The 17348-nt window shown below is 44.5% G+C and overlaps 4 protein-coding genes across 9 annotated transcripts in view; 2 read left to right on the top strand and 2 right to left on the bottom strand.

The window, feature by feature from the left end:
• nrg2b (neuregulin 2b) overlaps nt 1-1257 on the top strand; it is a 55003-nt gene extending 53746 nt beyond the window's left edge. For both annotated transcript variants that reach the window (XM_037462686.2, XM_037462685.2), the window contains one exon: nt 764-1257. In XM_037462686.2, coding sequence (XP_037318583.2) covers nt 764-1240 — 477 coding nt within the window. In that variant the 3' untranslated portion in view covers nt 1241-1257. The remainder of the gene's footprint in view (nt 1-763) is intronic.
• Nucleotides 1258-5456: 4199 nt separating this feature from the next.
• si:dkey-160o24.3 (N-acetyllactosaminide beta-1,3-N-acetylglucosaminyltransferase 2) lies at nt 5457-6827 on the top strand. Its single transcript, XM_037460357.2, has one exon. The coding sequence runs from the start codon at nt 5457-5459 to the stop codon at nt 6825-6827; it is 1371 nt and encodes a 456-aa protein (XP_037316254.2).
• A 266-nt stretch (nt 6828-7093) lies between these two features.
• Nucleotides 7094-10346, bottom strand: eif1ad (eukaryotic translation initiation factor 1A domain containing). Of its 5 annotated transcripts, none has more exons than XM_037462395.2 (5): nt 10070-10346; nt 9656-9800; nt 9453-9561; nt 9050-9158; nt 7094-8971 (listed from the first exon to the last, which is right to left on the bottom strand). In XM_037462395.2, exons 2-5 carry the CDS (start codon nt 9740-9742, stop codon nt 8758-8760), a joined length of 519 nt encoding a protein of 172 aa, XP_037318292.1. In that variant the 5' UTR covers nt 9743-9800; nt 10070-10346; the 3' UTR covers nt 7094-8757. The 5 variants fall into 5 exon arrangements, with proteins under 5 accessions (XP_037318292.1, XP_037318293.1, XP_037318294.1 ...); XM_037462396.2 differs by having other exon boundaries at nt 9656-9755; nt 10134-10346; XM_037462397.2 differs by having other exon boundaries at nt 9656-9755; nt 10138-10346.
• A 581-nt stretch (nt 10347-10927) lies between these two features.
• Nucleotides 10928-15380, bottom strand: ctsf (cathepsin F). The gene is made up of 14 exons (XM_037462060.2): nt 15020-15380; nt 14555-14665; nt 14185-14266; nt 13914-13975; nt 13737-13809; nt 13430-13543; nt 13133-13281; nt 12903-12999; nt 12654-12734; nt 12419-12538; nt 12124-12188; nt 11872-11962; nt 11741-11799; nt 10928-11445 (listed from the first exon to the last, which is right to left on the bottom strand). The coding sequence occupies exons 1-14, from the start codon at nt 15263-15265 to the stop codon at nt 11371-11373; spliced, it is 1425 nt and encodes a 474-aa protein (XP_037317957.1). The 5' UTR covers nt 15266-15380; the 3' UTR covers nt 10928-11370.
• Nucleotides 15381-17348: the final 1968 nt, after the last annotated feature.

Below are 17348 nucleotides of genomic sequence, written 5' to 3'. Positions count from 1 at the left end.
ACCAAAAATATATATTATGTGTGTATATATATTTATTTTAAGTTAAGGGATATAGTCCAAAGCAGCAATGCTTTCCAAATCTCACTTTGGTTTAAAAATCAACAAGTCTCAAATATTTTAACATCTGGACAGTGTAGTTAGTATTATTTAAAAATGACTGTGTTGTCAACTTGTTTATTTTCATAATGGAAAGCAAAAAATACAAGTTCAAATGTTAAGTCACTGCATCTCCGGCAGCGCGGTTGTTATTTGAGAAAGAGGCCAGACATTTACACACATAGCACAAGTTTATGGTGCCGAAAGAGAGTCTTACAATGTTGGTGAAGCTTTTCAGAGATGGAGAGAAAATAGTAAGAATCACTTCTGCTAAACACAACCAAAGGCCATTTGTCTCCGTGTCTCTTTTAGTTTGACCTTTTTTGCGTGAGTGATGAGCTCAAGTGTCAACAGCCAACTTATTAATACCAGCGTAATGATGAGCTGGAGACATTCTCTTTCTTTTCTGGCACCCAACAACACAGTAAGATGGCCTTTTGACCTGTAGTTCTTAGACCACTACATCTCCTTTATCAAAGCGACTTCCAATAGGTGCATTTCAACCACAACCACTCTGAGGGGACTTTATTTAAACCTTAAACCTTAAAGTTCAAACCCTTGTAGTTCCAGAAGTTTCTTTGAGCAAACCACCGCCAAACATACATATTATTTATTTATTTAACATATACATTTTCCATCAAAACCTCCACTGTATTTTACGTTTCAGGACGGGAGTTTATACAGACAGCCTCGGCGCCCGCGGCGACCCTACCTGACGGAGAGCACAGGCAGTCTACCGTCCAGCCCCTACCGTCTCCCTGACGACGAGGCCTACGAGACCACGCAGGAGTACGCCTCCTCGCGGGAACCCATCAGGAGTCGGCGTCGCCCGCGTCGCAACCGCCTCAATGGACACATCTCCCAGCGCTCAATGGGCCTACGGGACTACAGCTCGCAGAGCTTCAGCCAGTCAGACGAGGAGGAGGAGGAGGACGAAGAGGAGGACGAAGAGGACGCTCACGGGGAGAGCACGCCTTTCCTCAGTATGCAGAACATGAACATGGACCCGCCCCCGTCCGCCCCAGGTTACCGCGCGGACACACGGACTCACCGCGGGCCGAGTGGTCGGCCGGCGGCGCGCAGCAAAGGGCAGAGCCGCGGCTCACAGCCGCAGCGCTCCAAGGCTGATAACATGCCCCTTTAAGACTCAACCCCCCCCCCCCCTCCCACCCTCCCACACACACACACACAAACACACAACACCACCCACCCCTCCACCCCACACACCCCCCTTCCTCCTTCTGTACACACAACCAGTGGACTAGAGATCTGCAACTAGGAGAAATATTTTTATTTTGTATAACAGACAGATATTCTAAACAAATGAAATATTTATTTTCATTTCAGCAAAAATTGTCTACTAGCTAACAGCAAAGACTTTTTTTATAAGGGGGGGGAAATATTTATATGTAAAGTTTTTTGATTTACAGCATTATGAGCGATGAAAAAAAAAAAGAGAATTACGTGCCAATTTTTTCACAAGTTAGATAAATAGAATAATATTGTGGTGCCTTTTGCTGTATGCTGAAGTCGGAGGTCCCATTGAGTTTTTGTAGCCTTTCTTATAAAGACTCCTCGTTTTTATAGACCAACCCTCTTCCTTACTTTTGCTTTGGTTTTTTCTCTGATTTGGGATCTTTCTCTTTTTGAACTGTGATCTGATTATGTCATCATGCAATATTGATTCCTCCTGTGTAAAAGGTGTCTGTTTACATAAGTACGATCCACGCGACGCGTTCGATTCACAGGGACATCAGTCGCTGACGCAACCGGAAGTGTAGGGTAGTTTTTACCGGGTGAATCACATCGGCCGTTTATGTCCTTGTTCGCTGCCTGTCAGTCATTAGTCGTTATTCTTGTTAAAACAAGAGTGTTATTGATTTATTGAGGGGAAGTAAATCCATATTTCTGTGCCATGACATTGGTAGTGGTTGCAGTGTGAGTGCGCGAGTGCGTGTGAGTGCGTCTGTGCGTGCGTGTGTGTGTGTGTGTGTGTGTGTCCGTGGGCCTGTACGTTCACCCCATAAAGCCTCATTTGGCTGGCGCCTCCGTTCACCTTGAAAAGTGTGGTCTCTTGTTTGACCGACAGCCTCCTCTCACCAATCCTCACGCTGCCAGAAGCTTCATTGCACTGTAAGAACCTCCCTCCGTGAGCAGTCATTGGCCGGGGAGCTGCCGATCCAAACCGAACCCAACCAACCCAGTTGTAATCCAGCCTGACTCTGGCCTCCCGTGGACTGCCCAGCCCGCCCGTTTCCTATGCCAGCAGCTTAGAGCCGCACTGTGTCTCAGGACTTCCCCATCACATCACAGCAAAAGACTCAAAGCAGTGAGCGCACGTCACCTCAGTCACAGTTCAGTCCGCAGGCCAGATCCTCATCCCCTCACCCTCCCTCCTGTCTCTCTCCGTCAGGTTTGTTGCGTTCATGGTTAAGGGAGCGTGGGCAAAGACTCTTGCAATCAGAAGGGAGATTCAGTCGCTCTTTTTTTTTTTTTTTAACTTCAAAAGGCTGTTCGTAAGTGGCCGTGTGTGCTGATGCTGAAAAAATGATGCAGAGACCACATCTGTTCACTATGTTGCAGGGGTGTAGCTAGGAATTCTGGGGCCCCCTGATGAGGAGGATCCCGCTGTGGGTTCCTCCTTTTCTTCTTTTTACGCATATAAACCTGCTACTTTACGGGCCCTTTCCAACTGTGGGACCCGGGAATCGCCACCGCCTGTTTCAGCCCTGTGGCGAGGGCGCTGCTCCGATGGGTCGCAGGTTGCTGCGTCCAGGTTCACGCTGCTTGAGAGCGAGTTTCTGAGTGCAGTTCGACTTTTCCTTAAGCTCACAGCCAAACGACAGTATATGATTATACTGATTATACCGCATCCATGATTTGCATTCCTGTACCTTTTATTGATTGAACTTCCTTTGCTTGGTCATATTGACTGAATGATCTGTTATTTGTCCCCCCGTCCACCTCACATCGCCCCCCCCCCCCCCTCACCTTCATGTCTTTCTCACCCCCTGTACCGACCTACAGAAGCAACTAGCAGATGAATTTAGGCCCCGTGTCCAGACAAGTGTACTGAACTGCACAGCTCAGAATCGGGTTTAGAGACCCTTTCAGGCTCACTGAGGAACATGTGTCCTCGTGAGACTTCATTTCCAACGAGTAGAGTTTTGGGGTGTTTTTTGTTTCTTTCACACAGGAGATGCATGGATCACAGGTATAGAAAGTATCTTAAAAATTGCGACGAACCCTTTCAGATTTAGGGGAATCATCTTAGAACTATATCAAAACATGATTTGGGTTTCATGGCCCAAAGGTCTGGCTAGTTTTGTTTTAGCATCATTGTAATCAATCTGGGATTTGCAATGTGGAAATACTGCAAGTGAGGGTAGTGTGCTTCTAGAGCTAGTTGAATTGTTAACAAACGCCCGCCCCCTCTTTCTCCTCACCCTGCACTCCCCCCTTTACCCTTTACATACACACACACACAATTCACACATCACAGTAAATACTGAGAAATGCACACACACACACTGAGCCACACTAAGCCTCATAGGACGCACACACGCACGCACACTTACAAAAAAAGCCCTGCCATGTTTGTGTTTGACAAGCAGTTTGCCTTTATCTTTTTACCTCCAAACTCCCTCTCTCTCCTCACCTCCTCTCCGTTCCCTCTCCTCTCCTCTCACCCCGATCCCATGCATGTCCTAGTGGTACTGGTAGTTGGGTGCATGGAAAAAGCAGCAAGCAAATCGTTTTTCCACTCGGTGAAAAAAAAACAAAAAAAAACGTGTCTTCATTTTAACATTCAGCAATAAATCCCCTTTTCTTCATGTTCATTATTCTTGGAATATGCTACATGATTTTTTGCAAGTTTTATCAAAAACATATTACTTGTAAAAGATGAAAAATCCAAAAACACCCGTTCATACGAAAAATAAAACTTTATTCCTACCATTTTGTGTCAAGTCCTGTCGTCTTTGTCAGAGAATTAATTTACAGCTGTCTAGCGTACGTTGTTTCTTCTTTACTTACATTCACCAAATGTACAGTAAGAATCTAGTTGGATGGTTGTGTCCTTTATCTGAAAGTAGTATAGTTTATAAATAGATTGTTTGCAATATGTCTTGCTATTGGGGAATATTTTTTTAGGAAAAAATTATTTGATTGTAAAATGTGACATTTTAAAAACCAACTGACTGCAGACTGTGACGTCTTTCATTTTTATTGAAATCTGTCTTTATCAACAGCAAATATTTGTATATATTCGACAAACGAGGACTACTGCGCTCCCTTTGGCCTCTGGGTCCTGAAGGTGAGAGCCGGTGAGGTCAGATGTGTTGCGACACGACGTGTTCAGTATTCCTGCCCTGGAGGCATTTTGAGCCTTTGAGTTTCCCCACCTGTCCTGTTTTACCAGGTGCAGGAGCAGAGTGGGGCTGCTCAGGCACAGAAACAAAGTGGGTTTGCATGGGGGGGATGGTTTTTTTGGGAGTTCGACTTGTTTCGTTCAGGTTTCACTTAGCTAATTGGAAGGATATACACAGTAGGTTGACAATATAAAGGGTCACTCCCCTGAGGAGCCAGCTTTACTAGATTCCTTTCTCATTGATTGTTGTGTCGGCAGTTTTTGCTGGATGGCATGCCTGAAACATTGGTGGAGGAAGAGGATGTAATTGCCGTCTGCTTTCTTTTTGTCAGCGAGTGTATCTGTGCCTTTTTCTTAGAAAGTAGGATACGTGGACCGCCGTGGGCTGGTAAAATTACTTGTGTGGACGAACTTTGTTGTTTAATAGATCGGACAAGCATTCGCTGAAACGTATCACTTGAAACAGGTAAGCAAAGAAAACGTGTTGACATTTCCTGGTTTTAGCAGAAGATCTTATCTTCCCAAATAAAATATTTATGTATATATATATATGTATATATATGTATATATATATATATATATATATATATATATTTTTTTTTTTTTTAAAGCTGTATGCTGATATATCGGTAAGACCTTTTTAATAAGAATGTGGGGTTTGACAAAAGGTCCATTGGTCAGCTGCCCTGTCGTAGTTTTAATTTCATTGTATATCTTAGCTGTTAAAATTGACATTCCAACTAGGAAAAAGCCATCTGCTGAAGAAGATTACGGCATCCAATCAAACAGTACAGCTGTTAAGTTGACTTTTTGTTGCAGTTTGTTCAGTGAACATCCCACTATAGCCTCCCTCTCCCTCTGACTATGTTGTATTCTCTGTCCATGGATACACTAAGTAATGGCACATTTTTTGTATTGTGTAATCAAAATCTCTCTTTTACTGACTAAAGTTTTGTCCAAGCTAACATACTCCTTTTGTATTTGCGGTAGAATGGCACGCTGCTTCTGCCGCTGGCGTGTAATGCTAATCTGCATGTGCATGCCGTGCATCCTCCTGGTCCTGCTGGTTGCCTACGCCAACGTCATGTTGTGTGCCGTCATGTACAAAACAGTAGAGCTACCGTCTCTTCACTTTGTGGCCCCGGGGACTTTAAACAACAAGTCCTTCGGCCCGCTCCCTCAAACTTTCTGGGACTTTGGCCAGCACGGGGACGCCATTTGGAACCGTCTCCAGCTGACCGTGGACCGCTATTTCAACCCCATCCTGCGGCCCAACGACACCAGGGCGGGATTGGAAAACGGCACCATTCATGAGTCCCCTACGGAAGCAGGGGTTCTCACCAAGTTGGACAGTGTGGGGGAGAACCTCCATCAGCTACCGCAGCAGATCCAAGACTTTGTGAAGCACATGCACAGGAGAGACTACCCGACCCTCATCCAGCCAGACGGCGTATGCGGAGCCGGGGAAAAGGATGAGAGGGAGGCCCCGCTCCTTCTACTGGCCATCAAGTCAACAGAGCTGGGTTTTAAGAACCGGCAGGCCATTCGTCAGACCTGGGGCCGGGCAGGATGGGTAGCGGGACAGGGTGGGAGCGCTACAGGAGGAGGAGGAGGCGGAGGATACATCCGCAGGGTGTTCCTGCTCGGAAATGCGGTTGGGGATTCATCGGAGTCTCTGCAGATGGAGAGCAAGCATCATGGAGACATTCTGCAGTTGGACTTCAGGGACACGTTTTTCAATCTCACCTTGAAAGATGTGCTCTTCTGGAGCTGGTTCTCCCGCTCGTGCAACCGGACTGTCTTTGTCCTTAAGGGGGACGACGACGTCTTTGTCAACACCCCGAAAATGATTACGTACCTCCAGGACCAGCTGAGGAAGCCACAAGCACACAAGATCATTGAAGACTTCATGATTGGGGATGTGATAATTGCAGCTTTACCGAGCCAAGAAAGAAAGTCAAAGTACTTCATCCCAGGCAGCTTCTACAAAGGAATCTATCCAGTGTATGCGGGTGGTGGAGGGGTGGTGTACTCGGGCCTGTTGACCAGACGCCTACACCACATGTCGAAAAGGGTCCACCTGTTCCCGATCGACGACGTTTACGTGGGGATGTGTATGACCCGGCTTAACGTTCAGCTGGTCCACCACCCTGCTTTCCTCACGTTTGGCTTCCCTACTGAGACAGAGGAGAAGCAGCCATGTTCGTATCACACCATCCTATTGGTCCACAAGCGAAGCCCCTCCCAGTTGGTTAAACTGTGGGCCGAGATGAAAATGACCCAGGCTCAATGTAGGGATGCGACCCTGAGAAAATGTGAAACTTTTACGACCAAAACTTTTCGACCATCCAAAGTTTGTTGAACAATTTTGCTTCTCCGCTCTTCAGTGAGAGGCTGTCTGTCTGTCAGGAAGCACGGTACCAGAGAAAAGTTCGAGCACACTGACAAACATCACAGATTTTGCAAATTCCATATTTATTTACACGTCACTCCATTACCACAAAACAATAACATTGGTATGACATGGAGGTGGCTACGATGTACTCCCTGACCCATTCTACAGGTTTATTTTTATATTACCCTGACATTAATGGAAATAACTGAACTGAGAATAATATGTGGCACTAAAGTTTAAAGTTGAACTAGTGTTCGTCGTCTGAAGCAGGCTGCAGCAGCAGAGTGTGTCAAATTGAGCCTTTATGTTGTATTGCTTATGAATTGCACTTTTTTTTATTTGTAAGAGAAACAATGTGATTTCTAACTTCAAAAGCGGTAGAGCTTTACTGCCAGAAAGGCAAGTAGAATCTTGAATGACCTATGTACGTGTAAAGTGAATGCTGAAATCAACCGTATTACTGCAGCCGCTGTTAAAGAGGAGCGAGTTCTTACATCGGTTCAACAGATAAAACCTGTCACAATGCTTACATCACCTGGAATGACTGAGCAGCCACTGCCAACCAATCAGCTTCCAGGTCAAGTCTATTAAGGCCCGTCTAGCTGTTAGGATTGAATAAGATTCTCACACAAATACTTAAGACTAAATTTATAAACTGCATGCTAAAGCAACTAGAACAGACAAACTCCTTAAACAGTGCCAAATATATATATTTTAAATTATCTTTGATTCACTAAATTACAATGCAAACCAAATTATTTGCTATATTAAAATAAATATAATGATGCAGGTTTATGTGCGTAGTGGAAGAACCGTGACGTTGTTACCTTCTGAAAACGTACATTTATCCACGGTTGATTTTAATCATTGATCAACACGTAAAGGACTAAATGCATTAAGGCACTCCCTGTAGAACGGGTTGCACTGGGCAGGACTGGCTCCACACACACACGATACCATGAGATCCTCTTTTGTAAATGAATACTTCACACATCTGCAAAAATGTGTTCCCTTTCTGCGCAATGTTTTTTGGAAGAAATGTTTGGCTGAGCGGGAAATAAAGAACTTGCTATTCTTTCTAAGAGATGTGGAATTCTTGGAAATATAAAGAAGTCGAAAAGACCATTTTTAGTCCAAGTTAAGGAAATAAACAGCTTAAGAATGAATCGACCTCCAAAGCGTTTATCATGAAACAAAGCAAAATCAGCCAGGAATGTCAGACAGAAATGAGTTAAACTCCGTTACAAAGACCAACTACTAATACAAAGTGACACAATTGAAAGCAGTTTTTCCATCTTTGAAACCATCAATGCTATCGGCTGTATTAGTTTGAAAATCACATCTGTAGGAAGGGTAACAGCCAATCTGGTTAAAGGACACCAACACTGGGGAGATCATCAAACACGCCCCCAGACGTGTTGATCTAAACTAAGAACTAGAATTAAACATGATCAAAGTGTGGACTGCCATGCAGGGAACGGTTTAGAATCGTGCCATTCGGGGGATTTAAACTTGGTCCTGGAATCAAAGGGGGGGGGGTTGAATGGATTAACGGTTTACATTAACATCCTGTATGGCCGCGGTATACTGTAAACCTTGTAGTGTACCCACAATCCCTGGATCGAACTTCAGACTACAAACATGCTTGAGTTTGTGTTCAGAAGGAGCTCCAACTGGCACTTGAAGTTGGACATGACCGATTTCAGCTTTTTCCAAAAATTAATTTAACAAGCAAGACTTCTGATCCGTTTAATTGAAGTGCGTTCAAGGAGCCGAGCGACGGGCCGTCCAGACGCAGCTGAAGGGTGACGACCATCACTTCCAATCAGTCCGTGAGCAGCAACTCACGTTGGATTCTTTCGAAAACTCTCCATGGGCCGCGTCCTCCGTGTTGCCACTAGGAACCCTTCTCTGTCCTTTCCTCTTCTTCTGCTTCTTCCGGATTGTCCTCCTCCCCACTCTCACTGTACTGGTAGTTACAGCGGTTGGTGTTTACAAAGAGGTCACTCTCGTCATCGTCGGAGCCGCTGAAGTCCTCGTCCTTCTCCGTCTCCTCTGCCTTCTCCGGCTCTTTGTCCGTCTTGTCCGGCTCCTCCGTAAAGCCCTCTGGCCTGGAGGAAGACAAGGAAAAAAAGTTACACGTGACCAAAAGGTGCTAGTCGTGTGTGTGTGTGTGTGTTCCCACTCACCAGAGCTTCTGTTTTTGCAGATAGTGAATGTTATCTTTGTAGAGAATGAAGCTGATCTCGGCCTTCACTTTCTCTCCTTCCTCAATGGGATCGACAATCACATAGTCACCTATATTTGAAAGAGCCCAAAAGTGAATAGTTAGGGTTAGATGAGGATAAATTAAAGTCTTTTTGAATTCCTCCTATTAGATATATCAATACCTTATCTCTTAAAGAGATATCTAACTTCCAACATGTTCAAGAAATCAAGTCCAAAACTCACAAGGTTTACGGTTATTAATAAGAAGAAACACAGCTATGGCTTTTCGCTGTGAAGTGGTAACGCTATTCCCACTCTAGGGAAAAGAGTGGGGAATGATCTGTGACAATCACAACTAATCCATGTACCCCCTCAATGACTTACCTCTCTTGATCCAAAGGTTCTTGCGGAACTTGGTGGGCATGCTCACCAGGAAGGACACACCCCGGGCTGTGACTGCTTCATGGAGGTTGTTGCCACGGCTACCGGTGACCTAAGGGTGCACAGGCAGAGGATGGAGAGAGGAGTAAGGGAAACGTCCAGCTGTGGTGCAAGTGGCCGTGTACACATTAAATATTGACGTGCACCTTCACGATCTGCTGCTTCTCTGTGGGCGTGACAAAGTCCCCGAGGGCTTCCTTGACCACGTGTTTGCGTTTGGTGGCCTGTGACATTCTCAACGACGCGCTGTGAGGAGAAGGGTTAGGTCCACGGCGAGGCACTAGTAGTCAGCTGGAGGCAAGTAACGATACGTAAAGAGAGAAAGACGATAATTGGATAAAGCAATACTGACTAACAAGTTCGTGATATTTTACACCGGTTCAACTCGTGGATCTTATTGATCAGTTAACAATTAGCGTAGCAACTTCTTTAACTGAAATATTTGGCAACTGCACTGATTTCAGCGCGTGGCGACATTTCACGTTGCCTGAACTTGTTGTGCTAAAAAGGTTGTCAACCAAACGAGAGAAAATGCCTTCTTTATCATGAACAATACAAACTTAGTGCGTCAGGTACCCGAGCTAGCATTAGAGCTAGCCTTCTGGAGACGTATCTGCAGCTCACCCACGTTTAGCAGGTCACGTGATCGCCTCGGAAGAAAGAAGAGTGACGTGAAAATGTCTGAAAGGCGCAGAGCGTTTGTGGGCAGCGTGACAGCAGCTACAGATGTTTGCAAAGAAAATACACGCTGACTGTTTGGCACTAAATCTAAAAACACGTGTTCCGGTTTCCTGAAAACCGAAACTGTTAAATTTCCGGTGTCAACTGGTTTAATGTTTTCAAAATAAAGGTGTCTTCCTCCTTTTCTTTTATCTGTAGTCCAAATGGACGTTCGATGTGAGCTTCAAATGACTCTTAACACAACTTTCTCACCTGAGCACCGATTGCTATTAATGGTCTGACATTGTAACCATAGTAACTAACAAGATCAGATTTGTGTTCGCTTTAACACTGAACCACTGCTCCACATCGCCCCATAGTGTTTAGGTATCCCGCGGCAGTTCCTTTGCATTGTGGGTAATGGAGTTGTGTATTCTCGTAAATTGAGCAACGTTCAAGATCACCGAAATTCGATGTTCCCGACCAGTTGTTACACAATACACACGGCAGCGTGTAGAAAATTAAAGATTGTCTTTTCACCTTTCAAGTTACAGGTACTTTCTACTGATGCGCAATTGATTGTAATTCATTAATTTACCATTACAGCAGTGCATGTTTATGGAGTAAAATACTGCCAATGGGATGTCTATTGTGGTTAATTATATACATAAATTATATGTGTGTTTGTGTTGCATTTATTTGTATTTGCAATTAGTTAAATATAATGTTGTACCAGTAAAAAAGTAATACCACACACACACGATTTAACACTTTTATTTATTCAACCTTCACTTATTTCTCACCGTCTTAGAGCAGTTTTGGCCAGACCGATACAGGTAGGTAAAATATTACATAGCTTTAGCATAGACAGTGTTAACCAGACATCCAAGAAACCACAAAACACAGTAGTCTAACTTCTAATTATTGCACGCTCTTCATCAAATGCGGTCTCAGTTACTCTAAGGAAATCTAAGATAAAACCAAAATAACTAACGTCACACTGATTCTTAAGACCTGCAAAACTTCTTGAATAAAATTAGCACATATAATCTAATTTTTAAATTACAACACAATTACTCAAATAAGCTAGTTTTAATGAAGCTGGTATGTTTTTAGTAACACAAGGTGTGAGGTATGAAGGTGCGGTCAGCTGGCAACTTTGCTACACGTAGTGTGACGCGGTGTTCGTGTGGTGGTCGTTTTAGTTCACTACAGCAGATGAGCACATCTTGTTGATCCCGCAGGCATTGGACCCCCTGTACAGGTAGTAGTAGCCCTGTACGAGAGACAGAGAGAAAAAACACACGGTGACTTTGGGACGGCGTATTGCGACATTACAACACCAGCCTGTTGTGAAGGTCTTGCAGTGTCAGATTCTAGAGGGCACAATGACTTTAGTCAAGGAAGGACACTGCTGAGCATTTTTACTCCGGTAAAAAGTGCTCAAAAGCAGAATGGGACATGTAGTTGCTTTATAATCTAGAAGAATAAATTATCATCTTCTAGAACGTTCTATGCCTTATTACTTTTCTCTTGTCAACAAAGACTGTCGTAGGGGTCAGTTGTCTTACCTGCTCTCCATAATCCTCTCCCCAGCTGTTTTTGATGGCCCAGAATGGAATACTCTTAACTGAAAGCACAGAAAAATGAATACAAGGACCAGAACCTGTGTGAATGTAGCCAGGTTAAAAGAAAGACTTACGTTCTCCGTATCCCACCATCAGCACAGCGTGGTCGATCATCCAGGGGTTGCAGAAGATCTTCAGCGGGTGAGACACGCCCTTCCTGTAGAACTAGGGACATTTCCAAAGAGAAGATAAATCACATTCTAGTGGAGATCCAATGCGTCCTGTCATGATGTTCCCTAGTCTTTACGTTTGAATTGAATGGAGTTGGTGGCAGGGTGTCATATGTTAGTGATGCAGCCATTGCTGTGGGGAATGCAACCCTTTACCTGCATAGCAAAGGCGTTCAGTGCAACAGAGATCGGTCCGTTCTCAGCCAGCCAAGCTGCAATTTCTGAGGGGAGGAGAAAAAAGAATACCTTCAACAGATCTTTGTTTCATCTGCCAATGAGGCTTCAGAATCAACACCCATTCATCTTCAGCATTTCTTTCTTCTTAAAATAAAAAATAATGCTCGCTCACTAAAATAGAATTTGAGGTGTTTGAGCTTGTTGGAGTGTATTCCAGTGCTACTTTCTGTTGACGTGTTTATTTATCAGTGCTTCGGCCGTTGGGCCCACTCACCCCCCTCGTCTTTGGACAGCTCCACAGAGCTGTTGATGTAGGCGGCCACCTTCATTTTGGTAAAGTCGCACCTCTGCTTCTGCCCGGTGTAGGAGTAGTCAGTCTCTGTCTCCAGACCACCTAAAAACAGTACGGGTGAAGGTTAAAAAGCTCAGCCAGAGTCTGCAAATGGCTGCACTTCAATGCTTCAAAATGGTTGCACGAGTCCCTCGTCCTCCACCTGTGACTCACTTACCCAGCTTCTCGATGGTTTCGTAAGCATTTGCCGGCAGCCCTCCTTTGCACGCCTGGTCCAGCCCGTCGCAGTCCACCAGCTCTGTGAGGGAACAAATCAATGAAGCAATCAAATCATGGCATCACCTGTGAAGACAAACTGTCACTTTTGTCTTGCAGGAGAAAGTCACTGAAATACAATATAATCTGTGTTGACTTGGGTCTGTACACTTGTGTGTGTGTGTGGGGGGGGGGGGGGGGGGGGGGTTACCTTGTTCAGAGAGGGACAGAAGTTTCCCATTTTTCAGGAACCACTGGCCTTCAATGTTGCCTGTCACTGAAAATGCCCAGCAGGACCCACACATACCCTGCAAAGAACACACACACACACACACACACGCGTGCACAAAACTCAATCAGCATGAAAGTAGGTTGAAGGTATAATTTCTTCACTAGTAACATGCTCCTCAGTCCCTATGAAAACATCTGTTTGTAATGCACCTGGTTCTTAACGGAACTGACAGCTCCATGATCCCGCCAATCCCAGCTGGCAGGGGCCGGGCCTCGCGCCGGGGAGGCCGGTTTCATCTGTCGATGAAGAGTCCATTGACTCAGCAGCGGGTTCAGGTAAGCAGAGCGAAACTCGTCCTCTGGGGGAGAACAGAGGGAGATCAGTTACTTCTACAGAGCTTCCTTGACGACAATGCTGATGCAACACATGAAAAGCCGACGGTGTGGTTTGCAATAGGAAACTGTGTGCAAATAGGAGCCGATGCGCACGCGTGTAGAGACGCGTACCAGTGAGGTCGCTGAACTTAGTGACTCCATACTCCGCAGACCCCTGATCCAAAGACTGGAGCTTCTGGGCCGTCTTCAGGTTCTCGTGGAAGACGCGCAGACGATGATCTGCCTCTGGGGGATCAAACGGTGAAACAATTCAGGGGCTTTTTTTTAGCTTCACCTTGAGGTTTTCACACAAGAGGAAGGCCTTTTAATGTTGCTGTGAGACAGCTGTTAGAACATAAAGGGTTTCGGGTGTTAATAATAGAAACACCTTCTTCTCACTATGTTTGGCATTAACAATACGCTAGTGTCAGACACTCACCCTCCTGGCTGCTGTAGACCTTGTTGTACGTCACCATGAACTCTTTGAACTGGCCCAACAGCTCCACAGACTCCTGAAGGAGCACAAACATACACATCCAGAGTTAAATGTGCCAAGTGACTGCTTATTCACTGTGTTATCAGTCCGCTCATTGATCTGACAGACACCATTTTTTACCTCCAGGGGCTCGCTGATGGAAGCATCCACCACCTTGTTGGTTTCTTTTAGTTGAGATTCAACTGATGAGAAAGACATTCAGGACGAAATGTTATGTGTCAGTGTGCAGACAACACATATTTATGCACAACGTGTCAAACTACACTGTGGCTCTATGGATTCCAAATGAGTCAGTCAAATAACTGGAAGCACAGTCACTTGGTGTGACGCATAGGTGTGTTGCTCAGCCCAAACTTTGAGTGATGCATGACGAGTGGCGCTGCCGACTGACCTTTCGGCTGACACTTCTGTTTGAGAAGGGTCGAAGCGCCCTGCCAGGGAACGTCCCACACTTCAAACACACACACTTCCGTCTGGTGTAGAGAAAAACACACACAGGACAGAGATCTTCTGAAACGTGACGGACAAGTTGAATGAGCTTCTTGCACAAGCATCGCGAGAGACCATGTCTCTGCCTGCTTGGGGCCACTTCAACTGAAACTCAGGTCACAAGATCTGGTGAGATCTGCAGCTTTAAAAACACGAGACAGAATTACCGCATCATCAATATGGGAATATTTCATACTCCTTGGAGAAATCTTAAACCGAGACAATGACCTCCTTTGTCCCACTCATTCCCTCTCTCATGCACAGCAACCTACCTTGAGTTTGTGCAACTCGGGATAGAAGTCACATGTGCTGAGCACGGTGGACTTCTTGCATTGAGTGTTGCTCAGCTCCACTGTTATTGTGTAGCGGATCCCTTTAACCAGCTGGAAAACAGACAAACACACCAGTGGTCACTTGAGCATTATCAGGCCTGCCTCCAAGGGTGCAGCAGAGTGGTCTTCATTTCTCTTCCACGCATAATCAACATAGTTCATATGTACACCGCAGTTGTACTAGCTTGCACCACTATTTTAAAGGTGAGTCCCCCCCCTATTCAGGCCTTTGTTTGGCTGACTCTTGCTGACATGGCGCAGCTTTGAATAGTCCGCATGCGAACACTCGTGTGCAATGAATTGAACGCACCTCTTTGCGATGCCGCTAATCGCTGTTCGGATTCTGGCCAATAACACTCGTCACAAATGAATAACATGTCTCGGTGCCGTGAAACGTGTATGGACCTGTTTGGTGGCCGACAGCAGTCGGCTGACTTTGCGGAGGTGCATGGCATTGGAGCCCCGGTTGTAGCGCTCCTCGGCGAACTCCAGAGCCTTTTTCAGACCGGGGTCGGACTCCTGCAGGCGGATAGGAGAGCCCGGAGGCCCGATCAGAGGCCGGTCGATGTCCTCACCCAGCCCGAGCACCGAGCCCAGCACGGCGGCCAGGGCCAGCCCCAGGAGTAGCGCACAGCGGGATGCGACCACCATGTCTGTGACAAATGTTCGCTCGAACAGAGAGACGGGCCTTCGAATGAAATCGATTTGAAGTTGGATGGCAGCGGTGGTTACACAAGAGGCATCGTTCGCTTGTTGTTATTAAACAGATCTGGGATGAGGTTGTGGGAGGAGTCGAGGGCGTCAGTGGGCGGGGTGTGTTCAAGAGACATAAAGGTACAGTACAACGCGCACATGCAGGTTGTTGGCTCTTATAAAGACGTAATAACCGGTTAACGGCACACATAACCAGTGTTGGGACTAACGCGTTACTGTAATTCCACTACTTTTAGCGGTAACGAGCATGTAACGAATTATATTTTTTATATCTAGTAACGCAGTTACAATTACTAAAATGTAAATGAGTTCGTTACTCGCTTTGTTCTCTTTTGTGAAATATTAACAGCCGGCACCGCAACGCCCCGTTAGCGTGCAAAGACCAACAAGTCACTCGCGACAAAGTCCGATTAACGGCAATCTTACCGGCTGTCTGTTCAGCACCTCACCTTTGTTTTCTCTTTTAATTAGTGTTAATAATGTAGGCCAATCACTTTTATTTAATTGGGCCTAATGTGGTAAAAAAAAAAAACACTGTTAAATGACTGAGACAGTTATTTCGTCATGTTGTTTTCGTTAAGTATTAAAAGGGAATTTTATACAACTGCTTGATTTGAAAGCCTGTTGCCCTGTTGGTTTCAATAAATCGGTTTGAAAAATATGTTTATTGTGTTTCTGTTCAGTACTGTTCATTTTTACATTTAAAAAGCAGACATGACTTCAAAGTTTCTTTCCTTAGTAACTAATTTCTTTTGATATACAGTAACTGATAATGTAATTCAATTACTTTTCGAACTAGTAACTGTAACTAATTATTAATTTTCAGTAACTTGCCCAACACTGGATATAACGGAGACGAAAAGACAAATCACCATCATCATAAATATCAAATATGTAATTTGTTGCAGGGTGAGTCTAAATCACAAAATTCTTTGGTATTTGGAGAATCGGCAAATGAATAACAACTTTTGACATCTGCTGACTTTTTATTTTTTATTTACTTTAAAAAAGTGTGGGTATATTTATTGGGTTAAAAAAACAATGGATTCAGTCTACACTAACACAAAATACCTTTCATTTTTCACATATTAAATCATCAAAACCTGTGACTCGTTAAGGACTGGGCCATACATTTAAGTAGTTAATATTATTATTTATTGGCATATACATCCCCAAAAATGTTTTATTTATTTATTTAGCAGGGACAATTCACACTAATCAACAGTTGTACTGTAAGTGAGTCCAAGAGGCTAATTTCCATATGCTGTCCCCTGCCAGTTTTTAAGGCAGCCAAAAACAAAAATAAAACATTAAAAGAGAAAAAATAAAATATTAAAATGCATAGACAAACACAAAACCATCCCACAGCAAAAGATAAGAAAGGTGTGCATTAATAGACTAAAGCAGTCATGAAAGGCTGCAGCATGCGTCACGCAGAACAAACACAGTGGAAGAACATATGCAGAACACCACTGAAGCAAAAACATACACACAGAGAGAGATAAAAAAGCAATACTGAGCAAGACAAATGCACATATAGGTGAATCAGATAGCACATCAATGCTTGCAAACCTGTTTGGCAACAAGCCAATGTTTAAGGTTGTATTTGAAGGTTCTGTATGAGTTTTCTGTGCAAATGTGTTGCAGCACAGCATTCCACCAGTGAGCGGCCTTCACAGAGAATGAATGCAGATTTGCCAAACAAGCTTAACCTGTGTGAAATAACACAATCACCTTTTGAAGCAGATCCAGTAAGCTGCTGCTTTGACTGCTTTGTTAAATAAAACCACTAAGTGAAGGTGGGGCTATTAATTGTAGAATTTTAAAAACCCCAACCACAAACAATTTAATTGAATGTTTCTCTGATCATGCTCTGAAATTACAACCTGTTAACAGAAATAATCAAACATGGACACTAGAGAGAGACAAAGTACTACCACTACCAGTAGTACCAGTGCTTTTTCTGCACCTGGAATTAAATATTGGGAGGAACACAACGAAGCGACAGATATAAACTAGG

The sequence above is a fragment of the Pungitius pungitius genome, chromosome 2 (assembly GCF_949316345.1).
Source record: "Pungitius pungitius chromosome 2, fPunPun2.1, whole genome shotgun sequence".
NCBI classification, from domain to species: domain Eukaryota; kingdom Metazoa; phylum Chordata; class Actinopteri; order Perciformes; family Gasterosteidae; genus Pungitius; species Pungitius pungitius.
Note: the sequence above shows the minus strand (reverse complement) of the source record. Positions and strands in the feature narration are given on the sequence as shown.

What these genes read in the sequence shown, in the direction of transcription:
- si:dkey-160o24.3 (XM_037460357.2), top strand. Translation starts at nt 5,457, where the DNA reads ATGGCACGCTGCTTCTGCCGCTGGCGTGTAATGCTAATCTGCATGTGC.
- eif1ad (XM_037462395.2), bottom strand. Translation starts at nt 9,742, where the DNA reads ATGTCACAGGCCACCAAACGCAAACACGTGGTCAAGGAAGCCCTCGGG. An exon ending in AGAAGCAGCAGATCGTGAAG is followed by an intron (nt 9,562 to 9,655) that starts GTGCACGTCAAT and finishes GTGCACCCTTAG; the next exon opens with GTCACCGGTAGCCGTGGCAA. An exon ending in CTGCAAAAACAGAAGCTCTG is followed by an intron (nt 8,972 to 9,049) that starts GTGAGTGGGAAC and finishes GTCTTCCTCCAG; the next exon opens with GCCAGAGGGCTTTACGGAGG.
- ctsf (XM_037462060.2), bottom strand. Translation starts at nt 15,265, where the DNA reads ATGGTGGTCGCATCCCGCTGTGCGCTACTCCTGGGGCTGGCCCTGGCC. An exon ending in TCAGTTCCGTTAAGAACCAG is followed by an intron (nt 13,000 to 13,132) that starts GTGCATTACAAA and finishes TGTTCTTTGCAG; the next exon opens with GGTATGTGTGGGTCCTGCTG. An exon ending in GCTGTCCAAAGACGAGGGGG is followed by an intron (nt 12,189 to 12,418) that starts GTGAGTGGGCCC and finishes TCCTCCCCTCAG; the next exon opens with AAATTGCAGCTTGGCTGGCT.